This window comes from Lagopus muta, chromosome 1 (genome assembly GCF_023343835.1).
Source record: "Lagopus muta isolate bLagMut1 chromosome 1, bLagMut1 primary, whole genome shotgun sequence".
NCBI classification, from domain to species: domain Eukaryota; kingdom Metazoa; phylum Chordata; class Aves; order Galliformes; family Phasianidae; genus Lagopus; species Lagopus muta.
In genome coordinates, this window is record NC_064433.1 from 119,632,206 (window position 1) to 119,649,808 (window position 17,603).

Genomic DNA, 17,603 nt, shown 5'->3' on the forward strand with positions numbered 1-17,603 from the left:
GCGGTGGAGTCTCCTTAACATCTCTGACACGTGCCCCCAGTAGACAGCAGAGCTCTCTGGAGAGGATGTCGGGGCAGCAGATGGGGGCCTCAGTGCCTCCCGGCATGGAGTCCCCAGTCACTAAGACAACGCCGGGCAACGGTGCCCAGCAGCTGCTCCCTGGCAGGGGCTCTCCATCACCTGCTGAGGTGATTCCCTGCATCAGCATGGAACAGGAACCCCAGAGCCGATTGCATCACACAAGCGCACTGTGTTTGAGGGCCTGCAGGGTTGCCCTGGGGACCTGTCTGGCCCCCAGCCCGGGGCGTGTCATTCATTCTCTGTGAGGTGACACTGCAGTGTGGTGTCACAGTGGCTGCGTCATCCACCCTTGTGGAGCGGTGGGAGCGGTGGCTCAGTCCGCTTGTGGGACCCGCAGGAAGTGGAACCAGAGAGAGCTTTGTGTCTATCTGGAGGCATCCTGCTATCATGGAGAGGCTGAGAGCCCTTCGAGGTGAGTCCCTCCACCTCTCTGGACACCACGACGCTGCCCGAGCACACGTGTGCCTCCAGTGTCTGTTTAGGACGTGCCAGCAGCGCTGTCCTTGCTCTGCCGAGTGCAGCTGCTCACCGTGGTTTCCCCAGCACCCCAGCAAGGGGAAAGCTCCCTCCCCTGTCCCCGCCAACCACACGCAGCCTTGCGCTGTGGAGCTGGAGGAGCGTTCCTCCCACAGCTGGCCGGGTGCTCGGCCCTGGCTCCAAGCAACACCTGCAGCAGCTGCTCTGCTCTTTCCTTCCAGGTCTCTTTGCTTGTGTGGGCTGCGTGCCCAGGCGTACGCGTCGCAGGGAGAGAAGCAGGGTGTCAAGCCCTGTCCCTACCTGCGCCGCGACCTTACTGCTTCAGCGCCTGCAAGATCAGGAGGTGAGTTGGGGACATCCAACCAGCAACCCTTGCCCTCCTGGCCCAGGGCCACGGTGCCGTGGGTGCCAGGCCCGGCAGCACATCCACAGAGCGATGGGTGGCAGCGGGCAAAACGAGCGTGACTGATCCTTGTCCCCAGGGCGACCGAGCGCAGGCGTACTGTGAGCTGGAGAGCGCCCTGTGCCAAGACAGCAGCCGCCCGCCGTGCGGAGTGGTGAACCGGCTGCTGGCAGAGGTGTCCCGGGACCTGACGGCAGCCCAGGTGAGGGCTCACTCCCAAAGGCAAAGGGAACCAACCGCCTGCCCACGCTGGTGTTCTGCTGGTGGATGGTGGGGGCTTAGCTCTTCCAAGGGCCTCAGGCAGTCTCCTGGGCCGCGTGTCACCAGTGTCTCTCTTCCAGGGCGTGACCAGCAATGTCAAGACAGCTGCCAGCAATGTCCTGGTGGCTCTGGCTCGGACGCACTTCACCTTGGTGATGGCTGAGCTCCAGAGCCACCTGAAGGCCGCGGGGGACATGTCCAAGGAGTTTGTGCTCAACACCCTGAGCAAACTCTTCAGCACCTATGGTAGAGTACCCTCAACCTCCTGACATCTATAACAACCGGGAAAGGGGTCTCTGCCCTCTGAGTGTGATCTGCACTGAGCTGGGGGCTGCAGGGCTGCTGTCCACCTACCTTGCTGCCGGGGCTCTGACTGTGGCCCTCTCCTTCCTCTTTGCAGCTCCACAGTGCATCCCCTTTGTGTGGCTGATGCTGGCAGGCCTGCGCAGTGTGGTGGGCCAGGTGAAGAGTGGCCAGATCCTGCGCATCGCTTGTGCTGGTGAGTGCCGGCCCCAGAGCAGCCCTGCTGCAGACTCTCACAGACTCCGTTTTCTCACTCTCTTAAAAAAAATAATAATAATAATTTATTTTTTTAATTATTTTGTTTTTTCAGTTTTGAAACAGTGGCTGGATGGAGTCAAGACTTACTTGTCCTCAGGAATGCAATGCCCCTGGCCTGCCATGGAGAAAGAGCAGATCTGTGAAAACCTTCACGAGCTGCTCTTCTCTGTGGTGTGGAACTGGCAAGACTGCCAGGAGGAACAGGTGAGCACTGCTGCATTCCCAGCCCAGGATGGCAGCAGGGGCACCCATGTCGGCAGCTCTGTCTGTGCCCAGTGGGCTGAGAGCTGAGGGGTGATGAGAGGGAGTGGGCTGGCTCTGCAAAGGGCCCTGAAGTGGCTCTGTGCCAGGGAGCAGCTGCATGTCACAGCACTGTGGCAGGAAGAGCTGGGGATGAGGGTATGGGGAAAAGCTGCCTGCCCTCCAGAGCGAGCCCATCTCCTGCTGGGCGTGGGGGTGTGGGGAAGGGGAAGGGAAAGGGGAAGGGGAAAGCCCTCTGTGTAGGAAGGGCAGACCTTCAGTCTTTGATACCGGGCCTCTGCCATCCTCTCCAGGACAAACAGGCCGTCCTTGGGGCTGTGGCTGCCATGTTGGAGGTTCTCCTGCAAGAGGAGCGGCACCAAGAGCAGGTCTGGGAGCAGCTCCTCTGGCTCGTTCACCCGTGTCAGGAGATCCAAGACATTTGCAGGGTGGCCAAGGTGAGTTGTTGTGCAGGGCTCAGGGTAGACGTGGGGCCCGTGCAAATGCCACGAGGGGCCAGGGAGGAGGTGGGGAGCCCTTGGAGAAAGAAGGAATGGGTGTTCAAGGGAGCTCTGAGGCTTCCTGAGCTCTTCAGTCAGAGAAGGAACAACCCAGACAGGAGCCAGGAGGGAACCAAGAATCACTGGGGCTCATCTCTTGGGGATGGGAAGTTTCACCACCACTGTGGGGCTCTGAGTGCCTGAGGAGCTCTATGCTAACAACTGGGGGGACCACATCCAGTTGCATCTGATGGGGGAGAAGTGGGCTGCTGGGTGGGAAATGCCTGCAAATGATGCCCAAACACGGCTCGATTGAGAGCAGAGAGACTCCCTTGGTGCCGCTGGGAGGTGGGGGATAAACAAGAACGCCTGTGCAGGAGCTTCTCCCTGCAGAGAAACAATTGGGAAACAGTTTCTCCACTCCCAAGTGGCTAGATGTGGCTTCATCCCTTTCTTCCTCTCCTGCTCTCTTGCAGAGCCTCACTATCTTCCTGGAGGCCTTAGGGGGCATTGAGTCTGTAATCCCAGGGGACAAGTTTCTGGACGTCACCAGTGCCGTGTTTTACCAGGTAAGGGGAGCCTATCCTTGCGCCCACAGCAGTTTCCCTCTTGGCTAAGTCTCAGGAGGACTGCAAAGCTCTGACCCCTGAATAAGGCGGCTCAGCCTTAGCTCCTGCATGCTCAAGGCAGGTCCAGAGCCATGCATGTACTCTCGGGGATGCTGTGGGGAGGGCTGGGTTTTGTCTGCCTGCCCTCTTCCCGAGAGTGCCCAGGGAGACGAGAGCGGGCAGCACAGTGTCTTTTCCGTCCTCAGTGCTGATGTGATTGTATCAAATGGACCTTGTTCCCACAGCTCTATGACGACAGCAAGCAGCACAGCGAGGCTGGTCGTGCACAGCTGACCCACTGCATCATGCTGCAGGGTAAGGAGAGGAGCTTTGGCCATGCTTGGCGCTGCCCTGGCCAAAACCTCTCTCACAAACTTCAGGAATGGGCGTGAGGTTCTTGCTAACATAGCGTGGGATTTCCTCCCTGCAGCCCGGATCTGCCCAGAGGAAACCATCCTGTTTCTGCAGTCGCAGCTGGGCGATGACTGGGAGCCTGGATGCGTGGCAGCCCTGGGTCTGCTGGGTGCTCTGGCTCGCTCTGATGGTCAGTACCACGGGTTGATCAGTACCACGCCTTGGGACTGCCAGGGCTCCCTTCTGCCATCTGTGTTGTGGCTCCGCTCATGCTTCTGTGCATCTCTTGCAGAGCCCGTGATGACGGAGATGCTGCCCCAGGTCGTCGAGGCTGTGCAGCGTCTGTGCAGCGACCCCAGCATCCGGGTGAGCTGGTTGGGGAAAAGAAAGCGCTGTCGGGGTGGTGATGCTGCTGCCAGCACGGGCAGGGCTGGGGTGACTAGAGAGGTGCTGGGGCATTGGTCACACGGTCATGATGGCTCCTGTGGGGAGAGCAGGCAGAGTGGAGCAGGCAGGTCCCTGTGCTGTGCATGGAAAGCGCACAGCCTGGTGTTAAGGCCAGGCCCTCATCTCAGTAGCTAAAGCCTCTCCAGTGCTCTTGCTGTCTCTGCTCATGCCCAAAGGGCTGCCCCGATGAGCAGGTGGCTTCCCTTTGCCTTCTGACCAGGAAAATCACACCCATAATTGACCCCTTGCAGGTGAGGACGGCTATTCTGTATTTCATCAAGGATCTGCTCAGTTCGAACACCCGGATCTGCTCAGCCTGGGATGTGGTGGGGCACATCTTCAGGGAGTTCAGCCGCGCCACAGGAAGAAGGGTAAGGGCAGTGGGCAGCATCTTCCTTTGGAAGACCCGTGCTGCTCAGAGGCTGCTATACAGAAGCACCGCTGAGGCCACACCTGAGCCTCCTGAGAGGCTCCTGAGAACTGAGCATAACCAGTGTTTCAACACCACTGTTGTGCAGGCAGCCGGAGACCTTTCTGCCCGGGAAGCCCAGGAAGAAGGAGCTCTCCAGGAGCTGTGCATGGACATCCTGGGATCACTGGACGTCTCTGTGAGAGGGATGTCCAAAGTAAGTCACGCTCTGCCCTGCTGCTGCTCCCTGCCTTTCCCTCACGTGTTCCTCGTCCCATTCCAGGACCCCAGGTCTCTCCTCCAATGTGCTCTGAAGCACACAGGACTCAGGGAAATTCACAGAGTCCTCTTCATCTCTGAGCAGAGGCAGGAATGCTGACCTGCTCAACTGCCTCGTTCCCTACAGCTCCTGTGGCCGCGGCTGCTGTTGTTTGTGGTGCCAGCGCAGTACACAGGCATGCTGATCCCAGTCTCCCGCTGTGTCTGTGCCCTGGCTGAGAGAGAGGAGCTGACAGGACGGCCGATAGAACATCTGGATCCCCATTTTGTCAGCTCCATGTTTCAAGGTAGGAGCAAAAACTCCCTCAGTGAGCTCTGCTGACCTGTGGTAGCACCCAGAAGGGACAGCGGAGGTGTGCGTGGCTGGGCACACAGTGTCTTGGAGTCTTACTCAGCACTTTTTTTCTCTTTGCAGGCCCACTGCTGACGCCCCAGACACTGCTGGCACGACTGCTGGTGAGTAGATGCTCCAGAGGCCGGTGCCACAAGCACCCAGGAGGAAGCAGCATGGCCATGGGCAAAGCTGTTGGCTGCTCCTTGCCTGCCAGAGCAGAGCCGAGCTGCTTCCATCCTGGGGGAAAGCCGTTGCTCTTGCTGCAGAAGTGACCCTGCTTTGTGTTGCTCTCACTCAGGTGGTGGCAGGCAGCCCTGTTGCAGGCAGCAAACTCCAAGCTGCTGCCTTACTGCTGATGAAAAACCTCCACAGCAGGTTCCACAGGGCTGTGGGGGCCATGTGGGCTACTGAGATCCCCCTGCTGCTGCAGTGTCTTGAAGGTAAAGCACTGGAGGGGAAGAAGAGGCAGAGGCAGGGAAGGGAAGGGGGGGAGTGAAAATGCAGCTCTGTAGCATGGCAGAGGGGAAGCACTGCCTGCAGGCCAGTTCTTGCTCTGCTGCTGTTCCCATTCCTGGGAGTCAGCACTGAGGCCCAGGGACCTATCCCACCAGAGATCTGCCCGTTCCAGGACGTGGATGGGCCCTTCATGTCCCCTCAGACAGCAGCCTTGGAGCACTTAGTTCCGTGTTCCTGTGGAGGCAGTGTTTGTGGGGAGGGACAGGTCATTGTGGAGGGGGTGCAGGTCCCAGCTTGGTAGTGTCAAGTGCCCAGGCCAAGCCAGGTTTGCAGCAGCTCTTCTTCTGTGCCTTGATCCTAAGTAAGGGTCTTTGTCTTCCTATTGCTGTGCAGGGAAAGATGAGAGCTTCCCGGACACTGCCGAGTTTGAGCGCCGTCTGCTAAAGGTACAGCATTGCCGGGAGGTGTGGTGCAGAGAAGTGCTTGCCTGCCCCAAGTAGCCCCGCTCCCACGTGAGCCACTGTGGGGCAGGAACAGCCTCTCAAGCGCTGCTGCGGAGCGGCCGCACGCCTTTGTGGCGCTGCCTCTTCTGCTCTGTCCCAAGCCCAGAGGGGTCTTAGGAGAAGAGGGTGGGTGGCTTTAATGGAGGGAACACTGGGGGAGCTGGGAGAGGGACTGTTCTTCCAGGCACCTCTCCCCAGAGGGCTGCAGCAACTTGGGAGCGAGGGAAGAGGCAAAGGGCAAGGGAACATTGTCTTCTCCTGTTCTCCAACAGTTCCTGAAGGCGTCGCTGGACACAATAGAGGAGAAGGCATGGATCGAGGCCCTGAGCTGTGAGCTGAGCCAGCGGCTGAGCAGCTCTGCCAGCAGCTCTGCAGAAAAGGTGAGTTCCCCCCGGCTCTACCCAGCGGTGCAGCTGCAGGTGTCCAGCTGGGGCTGGGGCTGCGGCTGGTGCTCTGCCCACGCGGGTGCAGATGCTGCTTCCCCAGTCTATGCCCCCCAGAGGGCCTTTCCCTGCAATCTGCCCGGGGATGGCTAAAGCTCGGCCCCGCAGCTGCTCTCAGCAACCGCCAGGGAGCTTGGCTCCTTCCCACCTGGCCCTCCACCAGCAGGTTAAGCTGCTGCCACATCTCAGCTTCTTCCCCTGCAGTCATTCCTGTACAAGGCTCTGGGCACGGTGCTGGGATCCTGTCAGGGAGTCCTCCACGTGCAGGAGAAGCTGCTACAGCACCTGGAGGAGGCAAATGCAGAGGAGCCACGTGAGGCCCAGGTGAGCTGTCCTCTCCTCCAGCTCCTGTGAGCATCCCTGCTCTGGCCCTGGGGCAGAGGCCTTCTCCTGGCCCTGCTCCGGGCCTTTCAACCTCTGCACTGCTGCCATTTTGCTCAGGAGCAGACCTGCAGATTCAGGCCTGTGCCAACGGCCCCTTGTTCTTTTGTGCAGGGAATCATCTCTCTTCTCAGCCATGCTGCTGAGAACAACTTCCACACAGTCCTGGCCACGCTCACCATGTTTGCGTCCAGGCTGTGCAAAGGCCGCAATGCCAGGATTTCCAGGCGCAAGAAGGTAAAGCGTTACGGGTTTCCATCTTGGCATTCTTCTGCCTTATTTTCCCTGCAGCTCCTGCCTTGGGAGCCCAGGAGCATCGCGGGGCACTGGGGGCCGTTAGCGAGTGTCTCAAGGCATTTCTTCCCACACAGATGGAGCTGGACAGCACGAGAGCTCATGCCACACGCAGCGCTCTCATGCTCGCCCACGGCAGCGTGGCACTGCGTGCCTCCAAGGAACAGCTGCTCGCCCACCTGGAGGGAGACATCGTGGGCAACGTCCTGATGCTCTACAGCTGCAGCTGCCGGGTGAGAGCTCAAAGCGTGCCAGGGTGTCAGAGCGCCCCTCTGCAGCCTCTCCACATGGGGGGATGCTGAGATGGGCCTTTCCTTTCCAAAGGTCCCTCGGGGAACTGTTTGTGCCCAGATAAAGATCCAAGCCCTTCCCTTAGCGTTGTCCCCACGTGTGTCCCTTGCAGCCCTTGTCCCTTCCCGCAGTTCAAAGAATGTTCTTCTCTCTTGCTCCTCAGGACTTGCAGAACAACCTCGCGCTGGTGCAGAGCATCACCGACTGCAGCTCTGCCTACCAAGCTGTGGGTGATTCTGCAAGCTTTAACCCCTCCTTGAAGAGCAAGCTGCTGGAGATCCTGATGGTGAGTGCCTGGAGACGGGGCTGTCTGCAGAGGAGTTCTGGGCTGCGCCACAAGGCTCGCTTCCCTGGAGGCATGCAGGTGTCCAGCAGTTACACGTCTCCAGCTGGTGGGGACCTTGGGTGCTGGCAGGCAGTGGCTGGGCAGCGGGCTGGGTGCACCAGCTGCTGCATCCTGCAGTGCTTCCACAGGAAAGTGATGGGGCTGGTGTGTGGCAGTTGTGCCTGTCTGGGGGCCGGGTGGAACAGCTCTTGTGTGCCCCTTGCCCACTTTGACACTGTCTCTCTGGGACTTGCAGGACCTGATGAAGAAGTATTACTCGGGCATGCCTGTCTCCCCAGTGCCTCTCAAGGTGGTTCTGGCCCTGGAGCAGTTGAGGTAAGGGCTGAGGTAGCAAGTCAGGATGGTGATCCCCATTTTGGGTAGCTCCTGAGGGCCTGGAGGGGCCAGGGGGGGAGGAACCACATCTACAGCAGGAGAGACGGCTGGTCTGTTGTGCCCAGCAAAGCTGAGGTTCTGGGCAGGGAGAAAGGCCCTGGTGCTCCTGTGCCCTGGCAGGGAAGAGAGGGAGAGCTGGGGTCTCCTTCCCTCCAGAGCAGGAGGTGGTTCACTGCTGCCGGGGAGGAGGTGGGCGCTGCTGGAACTGAAGGCAGTGCTCAGCAGCATGAGCTGGGTGGGGGTATTGGCTTTGTAGCTGTCAATTAGGAGAAACTCAGATGTTGTCTGAACCAGTCTGGAGAGGTAAATACCCTTTCTGATTTCTCTTCCTGTTTTCCTCCTCTCAGCAAGCTGAAGCCCTCTTCTGAAAGCAAGGACCTGCGTGAGATGTTGGTCCTGTGCTGCAAGAACATCGTGACACACCCTTCAGCAGAGATGATGCTGAAGATCAGGAAGTCACAGCAAGCAGCACAGTACCTGCAGGTAACCTGCCGTAACTTTCCCGGCCACCTCTCGGTCAGAACCCTACCTCAGCACACACAACCTCTGCTCTGGCAGCAGCCGTGATGCTACACGTCACTCCCCTCTTCTGCTTTCAGCTTCAGCAAACATCACTGAGAGCTCTGGGCCGGCTCATGGTGGTCCTGCTGGAGACAGAGCCCAGCGGTGGCTTCTTCCAGAACATAGTCCATGTGAGTATTCGTGGGGCAAGGGAGAAAGCATGGTGCCTGTCAATAGCGGGGGCAGAGATCTGGGGACTGAGAGGAGGATCAGAGGGGGAGAAATCTCCTGCTGATGTGCCAGCTCACTGCGAGCTGAAATGGGCAGAGAAATGGGCCCTGCAGGGGGAAAGCAGGAGCCAGCCCCTGGAGGCCACAGCCGAGGAAAAGCTCCTGGGTTAGGAGGCAGGCGTGTCTGCAGAGAGCGGGGCGGCAGTGCCGGTGGTCAGTGAGGCAGGAGGCCACATGGAGCAACAGGGCAGGCCTTAAGGGAAAGTGCTGGGAAAGGGGGGACAGGGAGAGGGGTGGCAGGAAGGGAAAGCAAAGACATCCTCAGTGAGACAGATGCTCTACTCCAGGTCCTGCAGAAATCCATGGTATCGAGCAACGTGTGGGAGCGCAAGAGGGCCCTGCAGACCTGCTCCCAGCTGCTGGCTGTTTGTGAAGAGCTTCAAGTGAGTAAAGAGCCCCACCGCGTGCTCCCTGCTCCCTCCCCAGTGCCCCAGAGCTTGAAGGCGAGCTCTGCCCAGCTGTGCATGCTGTGTCATGGCGTGGGGAAGGCACAGATGGGAGAAGCTGGAGAGAGCTGGGGCCGTCTACAGCTTTGTTCCTGCCTCTCACCCCTGCAGAGAAGAGATGCCTGTGAGCACTTTGGCTCCTTGGTGGGATTGCTGGCGCCTCTGACTTGTGACCCCATGCCCGCATCCCGCCAGCTGGCTGTCACCTGTCTGAGCTCCCTTCTGCGAATCCAAGGTGAGTGGAGCAGGCACGCTCCAGCCCTCTGCCCTCCTCTGTAGCACTACCAGAGCCCCACGGGCTGGGCCCTGTTTACAGGAGGGAGAGGCACCGTGCACAGCTCTCTTCTTGTCCCCACCCTGTCCTCTGTCTTTCCCCCGTGGAATGCAGTTTCATTTCCAGAAGCATGACTTCCCTTTTCTCCCTGTGCTCTTTCCAGCCAAAGCGACCAACACAGACATCGAGACGGGTGACATCAGGAGCCTGTGCGAGGGGCTGCATGCCTGCAGCATCGCCTCTCAGCTTCAGACCACATCCAAAATGGCCATGGTATGTGGACCCAAGAAGGGGTGGTGTGATCTCTGTGTGTAGGCTTCTGCACGACCCTGTGCTGCTCCCAGCCTCTGACACTGTTTCCAAAATGAGCTGTTACCCTGAGTGCTCTTTTCCCAGTGCAAGTAGCAGGAGGCTCTGAGCTACGTCTGGCCTTCAGGCACCCAGTGCAAGGAGCTGACTCCATGATGTGCGTTTGTGTGTGTGTGTGTGCACTTGCATGCATGTGACTGTGGCTGCTGGGAGGTAGGCTTTGCATGTAAGCAAACACCATGGGTGCAGAAGTTGAGAGAAGGCTCAACCGCCTTCCGTATAAACAGCAGGGTACAGACAGCTGCAGCAGAGCAGTGATGAGATCTCTCCCGCTTCTCATTTCTCTGCAGATCGTGTGCAGGAACTTCCCCTTAGAACGCACCGTTGACTTCATGACTGCCATCAAGGAGACGATCCGGAAAGCCAACGGAGTGCGTGTGCGTGCTGCTGGGAAGTGGATGACCACCTTCCTGCAGATGCACGGGAAGGACATCAGTTGGAACGTAAGAGACTTTCCTTCACGTGTCTTGGACTTTTGCTGGCTGTTGCACTATGACTTGTGCCGTTTGCCCCTTGTGCTCAGGGCATGGAGACCAGGGTAGCTGGCATGAAATTCAGGCTTAGGACTTGGCAGCATGTCAAGGGAGCAGGCACTGCTCATGCGCTGAATGTCCGTGGTTGGGCCCTGCAGAGTGCAGGATGCAGCAAGTCATTCTTTCTCCCCTTCTTCTCTCAGGTGCCTCCGATCCTCTACATCCTGCGCAGCATCACATCGTTTGCGCAGCACAGCACGTTCCTGCCCTTCCTGTGCCAGGCGGTGGTCATCCTCACCCGCTGTCACACTGAGGCCGTGATGAGCAACTTCTCCCGGCCGCTTGGGCCAACGGACAGGTACTGGCACTCCCGCCTTTGCTGTTGCTGCAGAGGGATGTAGGGAGGAGGCAGCTTTTCTTTTTTGTGAATAGTCTCAAGTTGCGACTCTACTTTTTCTAGTGAGACATGGAGGAGAATAAGAGAATTTTGTCTTCAGCGATGGAGCCAATAGCAAAAAGAAGAAAGGATAAGAAAGGAAGGGAGGAGAGGAAAGGAGCAGGGAAGGAAAAAGGGAATGAAAAGGGAAATTTGAAAGGAGAAAAGGAGAAAAGAAGAGAAGAGAACGAGAAAAGAGAAGATGAGCTTAAAAATTGTATTATTTATTATAAATAAATAAATATATATATATATAAAAATAGTACCTTTTTTTTTTTTAAACCAAGTCTTTATTTCAATAGCTGCTGTCTCTTCTCCATACCAGTTACAGAATCACAGTCACCAAATGTCAGGGATTGGAAGAAACCTCAAAAGCTCATGTAATCTAATCCCCCTGCTGGGAACACCTAGATTAGGTCACACACGAATGTGTCCAGGCAGGTTCTGAATGTCTCCAGAGAGGGAGACCCCACAACCTCTCTGGGCAGCCCGTTCCACTGTTCTGTTACCACCACCATGAAGTTTTTCTTCTAGCATTCATGTGGAACCTCTCATGTTCCAGCTTGTACCCATTGCCCTTATCCTGTCACTGGATGTCACTGAGAAAAGCCTGGCTCCATCCTCCTGACAGACATCACAGAATCACAGAATCACAGAATTGTAGGGGTTGGAAGGGACCTCCAGAGATCATCGAGTCCAACCCCCCTGCCAAAGCAGGTTCCCTACACCAGGTAGCACAGGTAGGCATCCAGGCAGGTCTTGAACGTCTCCAGAGAAGGAGACTCCACCACCTCCCTGGGCAGCCTGTTCCAGTGCTCCGTCACCCTCACTGTAAAGAAGTTCTTGCGCATGTTTGTGCGGAACTTCCTATGCTCCAGTTTCTGGCCGTTTCCCCTTGTCCTGTCTCCACTCACCACTGAAAAGAGTCTGGCCTTGCCATTCTGCCCCCCACACCTTAGATATTTATAGACCTGGATCAGGTCCCCTCTCAGTCTCCTTTTCTCAAGGCTGAACAGACCCAGTTCACTCAGCCTTTCCTCATAGGGGAGATGCTCCAGGCCCTTCACCATCTTCGTGGCCCTCTGCTGGACTCTTTCCAAGAGATCCCTGTCTTTTTTGTACTGGGGAGCCCAGAACTGGACGCAGTACTCCAGATGAGGTCTTACCAGGGCAGAGTAGAGGGGGAGGATCACCTCCTTTGACCTGCTGGCCACGCTCTTTTTAATGCACCCCAGTAAGCCATTGGCCTTTTTGGCCACAAGGGCACACTGCTGGCTCATGGCCAACCTGTCGTCCACCAGGACACCCAGGTCACTTTCCGCAGAGCTCCCCTCCAGCAGGTCATCCCCCAACCTGTACTGGTGCATGGAATTATTCCTCCCCAGATGCAAGACTCTACACTTGCTTTTGTTAAACCTCATCCGGTTTCTTTCTGCCCAGCTCTCCAGCCTATCCAGGTCTTGCTGAATGGCAGCACAGCCTTCAGGCGTGTCAGCCAATCCTCCCAACTTTGTATCATCGGCAAACTTGCTGAGGGTGGCCACTATCCCCTCATCAAGGTCATTGATGAAGATGTTGAACAAGACCGGACCTAGCACAGACCCCTGAGGAACACCGCTAGTTACAGGCCTCCAACCGGACTCTGCACCACCAACAACGACCCTCTGTGCTCTGCCAGTCAGCCAGTTCTCAACCCAACATCCTTTACATATTTATAAGCGTTCATTAGGTCACCTCTCAGTCTCCTCCAAGCCAAAGCTTCCTCAGACTTTCCTCGTAAGGGAGATGCTCTGGTCCCTTCATCATCTTTGTGGCTCTGTGCTGGACTCTCTCAAGCAGTTCCCTGTCCTTCTTGAACAGAGGGGCCCAGAACTGGACACAATACTCCAGATGCGGTCTCACCAGGGCAGAGTAGAGAAGCAGGATAACCTCTTTTGACCTCCTAACCATGCCCCTTCTAGTATGTCCCAGGGTGCCATTGGCCTTCTTGGCCACAAGGGCAGAGTGCTGGCTCATGGTCACCCTGCTGTCCCCCAGGACCCACAGGTCCCTTTCCCCTACGCTGCTCTCCAACAGGTCAGTCCCTAACCTATACTGGTATGTGGGGTCGTTCTTGCCCAGATACAAGTCCCTACGCTTGCCCTTGTTGTATTTCATTCAAGTTCTCCCCACCCAACTCTCCGCCTGTCCAGGTGTCGCTGGGTGGCAGCACAGCCTTCAGGCATGTCAGCCACTCCTCCCAGTTCTGTGGCATCAGCAAGCCTGCTCACAGTGCGCTTTACTGCCTCATCCAAGACACTGATGAGTATGTTGAATAGTACGGGTCCCAGTACTGACCCTTGAGGGACTCCACAAGATACAGGCCTCCAACTTGACTCACTCTGTTCCACTGACCACAACTCTCTGGCTTGTTTCCTTCAGCTGGTTCAAGTCCACGTCACTACTCAGTTGTCAAGACCACGCTTCCTCAGTTTAGCATTTAGTATTTATCATGAGTATTGTAGTGCCTTATTAGCTCACTCTGCGTGTATATCTGTGATAAATACAGGAGCACTTTGGTCTTACATGGTCTTTCGTGGACTCCTTATTTTACCGTAGAGTTTCTGAGTTCTGTTAGGCCTGGGCTTTGGCCTTGCAAGTAGCAACAAGCCTGGCTGAAGCTGCCCTGCTGGCGCCCAGCCACCTCCATCCTGGCTTCAGGATGCGTCTCTTAGCTCCACGTTCCATCTTGCCAGGCTCTCACTGAATGCACACTTTGCTTTGTTTTATTTTCTGCCCCTGCCGACAGGCACGGCTTAGGCAAAACACTTGAGTATTTTGTCTTGAAGTATTTACTTCCTCAGAAGCCTCCAGCCTGGCACCCAGTCAGATTCCCAAAATAAGCCAGTAAGGACTTAAGTAAACTGCTTGCAGGTGTTGCCCAGCTGCTTCATTGTGAAGAGCCCTTGAACTTTGCACAGGCCCTTCAAGCCAGAAAAGGATGGCCAGGACCTGCCCTGCTGCCTACTCATCCTGATGGGCTGCTCCTGCCCCCAGGCTGGGATGGGGCTGCCCAGCCCTCCTCCTCCAGCTGCCTGCTGCTGCCTTTTTTCCACTCACAGTTGGCACTCTGAGATCATCTTTAACACTGCTGTTTATGAGATACTTGGCCATCTCCCCCACCGCAGACAATGGAAGAGGAAAATGAAGCAATTGGCAGCAGCCAGCCAAATGGCTCCCTCCAGAAGTTGTCTGAAGCAGAGGAAGGGGGCCCACGGAGAGACCTGGGGAGTCCTGTCCCCATCCAGATCAAGGGGCCTGGCAAGAAGGCAGTTTCATCCCCTGACTGAGCAAAAGCCAGATAACCAGGTTAGAACCTGGTTATAGATAACCAGGTTATCTCCACCATGTGTAGATGATGGAGAGAGAGTTTAACACCAGGTTTCTGCTGTCTGTAATATGCATACATCTGGACACAGACCTATGCTCCACCAGCAATGTGCTGGTAGCCCTACTTACCCCCAGGCTTTGCTCCCACAAGCCAACCCTGTCCCCCACTACCACTAACAGCAGAGCAATTTAAATCCAGGCCACAGGCAGAGCTGTCAGCTGCTGCAGCTGGGCTGGAAATCTGCTCCTGCTGGTGTTCGCCATAGGGAATTAGGCCCAGGGAACAGCACTGGGAGGTCAGTCTCCAAATCCAGTGTTTAAAGGGAGCTTTTTTTACACTCATTTTCACACATGCCTATTTGTGTGCCTTCATGCCATTGCAGAGCTCACCTGGCTGCATTTCCACATGCAAATAATTGATATACGTGTTTTCTGTGCTTGTGTATGCACGTGCATACATACACACTGATGGGAGGAGAGGCGTTGCATTAAGCTGACTGCATCTATGTTTGAAGCAGATTTGATAATGACCCTAAATATGGACACAAGTGTTTCTTCTGCTGCTAACTGACCTAATGGATTTCATATTTGTAACTAGGCAGTGGTTAGTATTGTGAGTTTCTTTCTGTTTGCTGCAATAGAAAAACAGGAAATACTGGGATACTGGATATAAGGAAAAGATCTTTAACAGTGAGGGTGGGAAGGCACTGGAACAGGTTGCCCAGAGATGTGGTCCCTGGAGACTTTCAAGGTGAGGCTGGATCAGGCCCTGGGCAACCTGATGTAGCTGTGGTGCCCCTGTTCATTGAAGGGGACTTGGACTAGATGGCCTTTAAAGGTCTCTTCCAACTCTAAGGATTCTGTGATTCTATAACAAATACCATATTTGCACATGGAAACTGCCATGAAATAGTCCCCCAGGCAATTGCCAGTAGTGGGTTACTAATAGACTGGAGCAGTTGCACTCTAATTTACGATGGCACATTCTGGGGCAGTAATCCATAGTGACTATACACACAACTTGTGTGCATACACAACAAAGTGCTATATATGCATATTAATTTATTTTAATAGCAACAGTATTCTGGATCCTCAATCAAAAAGCATAGTGTTTGTTGTCAGAAATGAAAGCATGTATTTGCAGAAGGGGAGAAAAAGACCCAGAACAATAACTGAGACAACAGATTAGTGCTTTAGGGGAACACATCTGTCATCTCCAGGTATGCATCTTGCTGCTGTACAGACCTCTTCCTATTCAAAAGTGCATCCCTGCAGTGTGCGTTCATGCTCCACTTTATCTATTTGTCCGTTTGTGCCCTCCTCCCCTCTTTCCTCTTGCTGTTCCTTTTCCCCCTCACTTCCTTCCCCCTGTGATGCCACCCAGCCGCTCCGCTACACTTAGCACATGAGAAATCTGGGAGCGGATGCCTCAGCTCTTCAATGAGATCAACAGGCACAGTGGGGAAAATGGCCACTGAAAAATAATAAAAAATGGGCATTTTACAGCCCTTGAACTGGGACTATTCTGGAGCACTAAATGGTCTTAATAAGTAAATAAAATGCAAGCTATTTATTAGAGAAGTCAGAATGGCACCTTTGTATCTGTTTCTGTCTCATGAGGAAAAAGATATAATTAGGTAGATTTTTTTTTAATTAAAAACCCACTTAATTTGGAATCACTCCAGCCTGCTGAATAAGTGTGTATCTAAGTGAACTTATAAATACATTTTCTGTACCAGATAGAAAAAAACCTTGGAGGGAGCCTCCCTGGTTCATTGTATGGGCGCACATTGGGACAGCTTTAAAAACATTTTAGTGCAGTTGATGGACCATGACCTCTTAGTATCAGTCAAATGCAGATTTATTTTCTAGGAGATATGCTATTTGAAGTTTGTTTGAGCCAAGTTAGAGAAGTCTGCCATAGAATTTTTTCAGGATCAGTCCAAGGTACTCTCCAGCTCATGCCAAGCGACACAGGAAAATAACCACTATTGTATGCTCTGTGGCTTCATTGTCTAGTCTTAAGATGGAGGAAAAAGGCAAGGCATGCCAACTGCTTGCCAGTGTGATGGAAAAACTGAGTTTATACAGCTCAAGAGCAACTAAATAAGTATGCTGTAGTCACAAACTATGATGAGATGGACAAGGAACTTGATGTCACTGACAGCTGCCCAAGTGTCAGCCTACAGGGGACTTAACAGGTCTTCTGCTACCTTTCCATGCAATCAGACCTCAGAAGGACACAATCATTCTAGGCACTTTCTATTATCCTCATTTCTCTCAGGAAAGCTGTCAGCAGCCAGTGTTGGTTGTTTTTGTTTTTTTTTTGTTGCTGTTTTTTTTTAATAGCACTCAAAGCACAGTAATTTGTTCATATTGTAGAGCATTTTATTAATGTTGCAGCAGTGGTAGCGATCCAGGTATTTGGAATGGTGCAATAAAAATACAAATTTGAAAGAGAGAAGGACATTGTGGAATCAGGAGATAAACTCTTGCCCAGTTACCAATGTACTAATTTTGGAGGGGAAAAATGTGCCTTCAGTTTAAGTCAAGGGACATTTCGGGGACAGAGAGGTGGAAATCACTTTCTAGTGAATTGTTTCATTTGCAAAGGGCACTATCACCTGGTGTTAAGTCCCCATTCCAGCTTGGTTTCCTGCTCCTGCATCTGCTTCATTACCCCTTTTCCTCATTGAAGAGATGGGTATTTTGTGCTCTGCTGAACTGGTAAAGGACAAGACACGACTCATCACGACTGAGCAGATTTTGCCTCTTCTTCTCATTGCTCAGCTTTGCTGTGAAGGAGTGTTATACCAAGAGCTGTTGACATTAAATCTGAACACTTTTTGCTGACCATTGCACAGTGCATGGGTGACTGAAGCAAACTCGTAACCACGGATTTCAAGAGTAAGCTTTAGGGAAACCCCTCCTTTGATCAAGAAAGGTGACTGCACATTCTGCATCCAATTCAAGCATGTTGAAGGAGATTTACCAAGATAGCACTGAGGAGCCACATTTTCAAGTGTATAGCACCTATGGATCAAATGAGATTTTTCTCCTAGATCTCAGCTCCCAGGGGTGCATCTGAGCAAATAACACAAATGCTTTCAGTAGCGCAGGCAATCCCTCTTTCGTGATTTAACCTTCCATTTTAACAACACATATTTATTGTCCAAAAAACACCAAAGAGGGAAGACTGCCTGAACAGCCTTGACTCATGGCTGGAAAAATGTGCAAAAGGCTTAGAAACTAACAAACAAGGGGGAAAAAGGAACCTCCCACCTCTGCTTTGAACAAGGTGGCAGCATCATGAACAAGACACCATCCAGGAAGAAGGAGCTCTCCAGGAGCTGTGCATGGACATCCTGGGATCACTGGACGTCTCTGTGAGAGGGATGTGTT

The 17,603-nt window shown here is 54.3% G+C and overlaps 1 protein-coding gene across 1 annotated transcript; it reads left to right on the top strand.

Moving 5' to 3' along the window:
- The first annotated feature begins 65 nt into the window (after positions 1–65).
- LOC125697011 (maestro heat-like repeat-containing protein family member 2B) lies at positions 66–10,908 on the top strand. Its single transcript, XM_048953546.1, has 32 exons — positions 66–141; positions 419–493; positions 780–901; positions 1,041–1,163; positions 1,303–1,468; positions 1,623–1,721; positions 1,836–1,987; positions 2,338–2,481; positions 3,000–3,092; positions 3,377–3,446; positions 3,562–3,675; positions 3,778–3,851; positions 4,184–4,303; positions 4,451–4,558; positions 4,748–4,907; positions 5,036–5,076; positions 5,253–5,394; positions 5,804–5,856; positions 6,186–6,293; positions 6,561–6,680; positions 6,852–6,974; positions 7,109–7,264; positions 7,486–7,608; positions 7,904–7,983; positions 8,391–8,526; positions 8,643–8,735; positions 9,122–9,217; positions 9,392–9,515; positions 9,718–9,827; positions 10,214–10,366; positions 10,600–10,754; positions 10,857–10,908. The coding sequence occupies exons 1-32, from the start codon at positions 66–68 to the stop codon at positions 10,906–10,908; spliced, it is 3,561 nt and encodes a 1,186-aa protein (XP_048809503.1).
- The last annotated feature ends 6,695 nt before the right edge of the window (positions 10,909–17,603 follow it).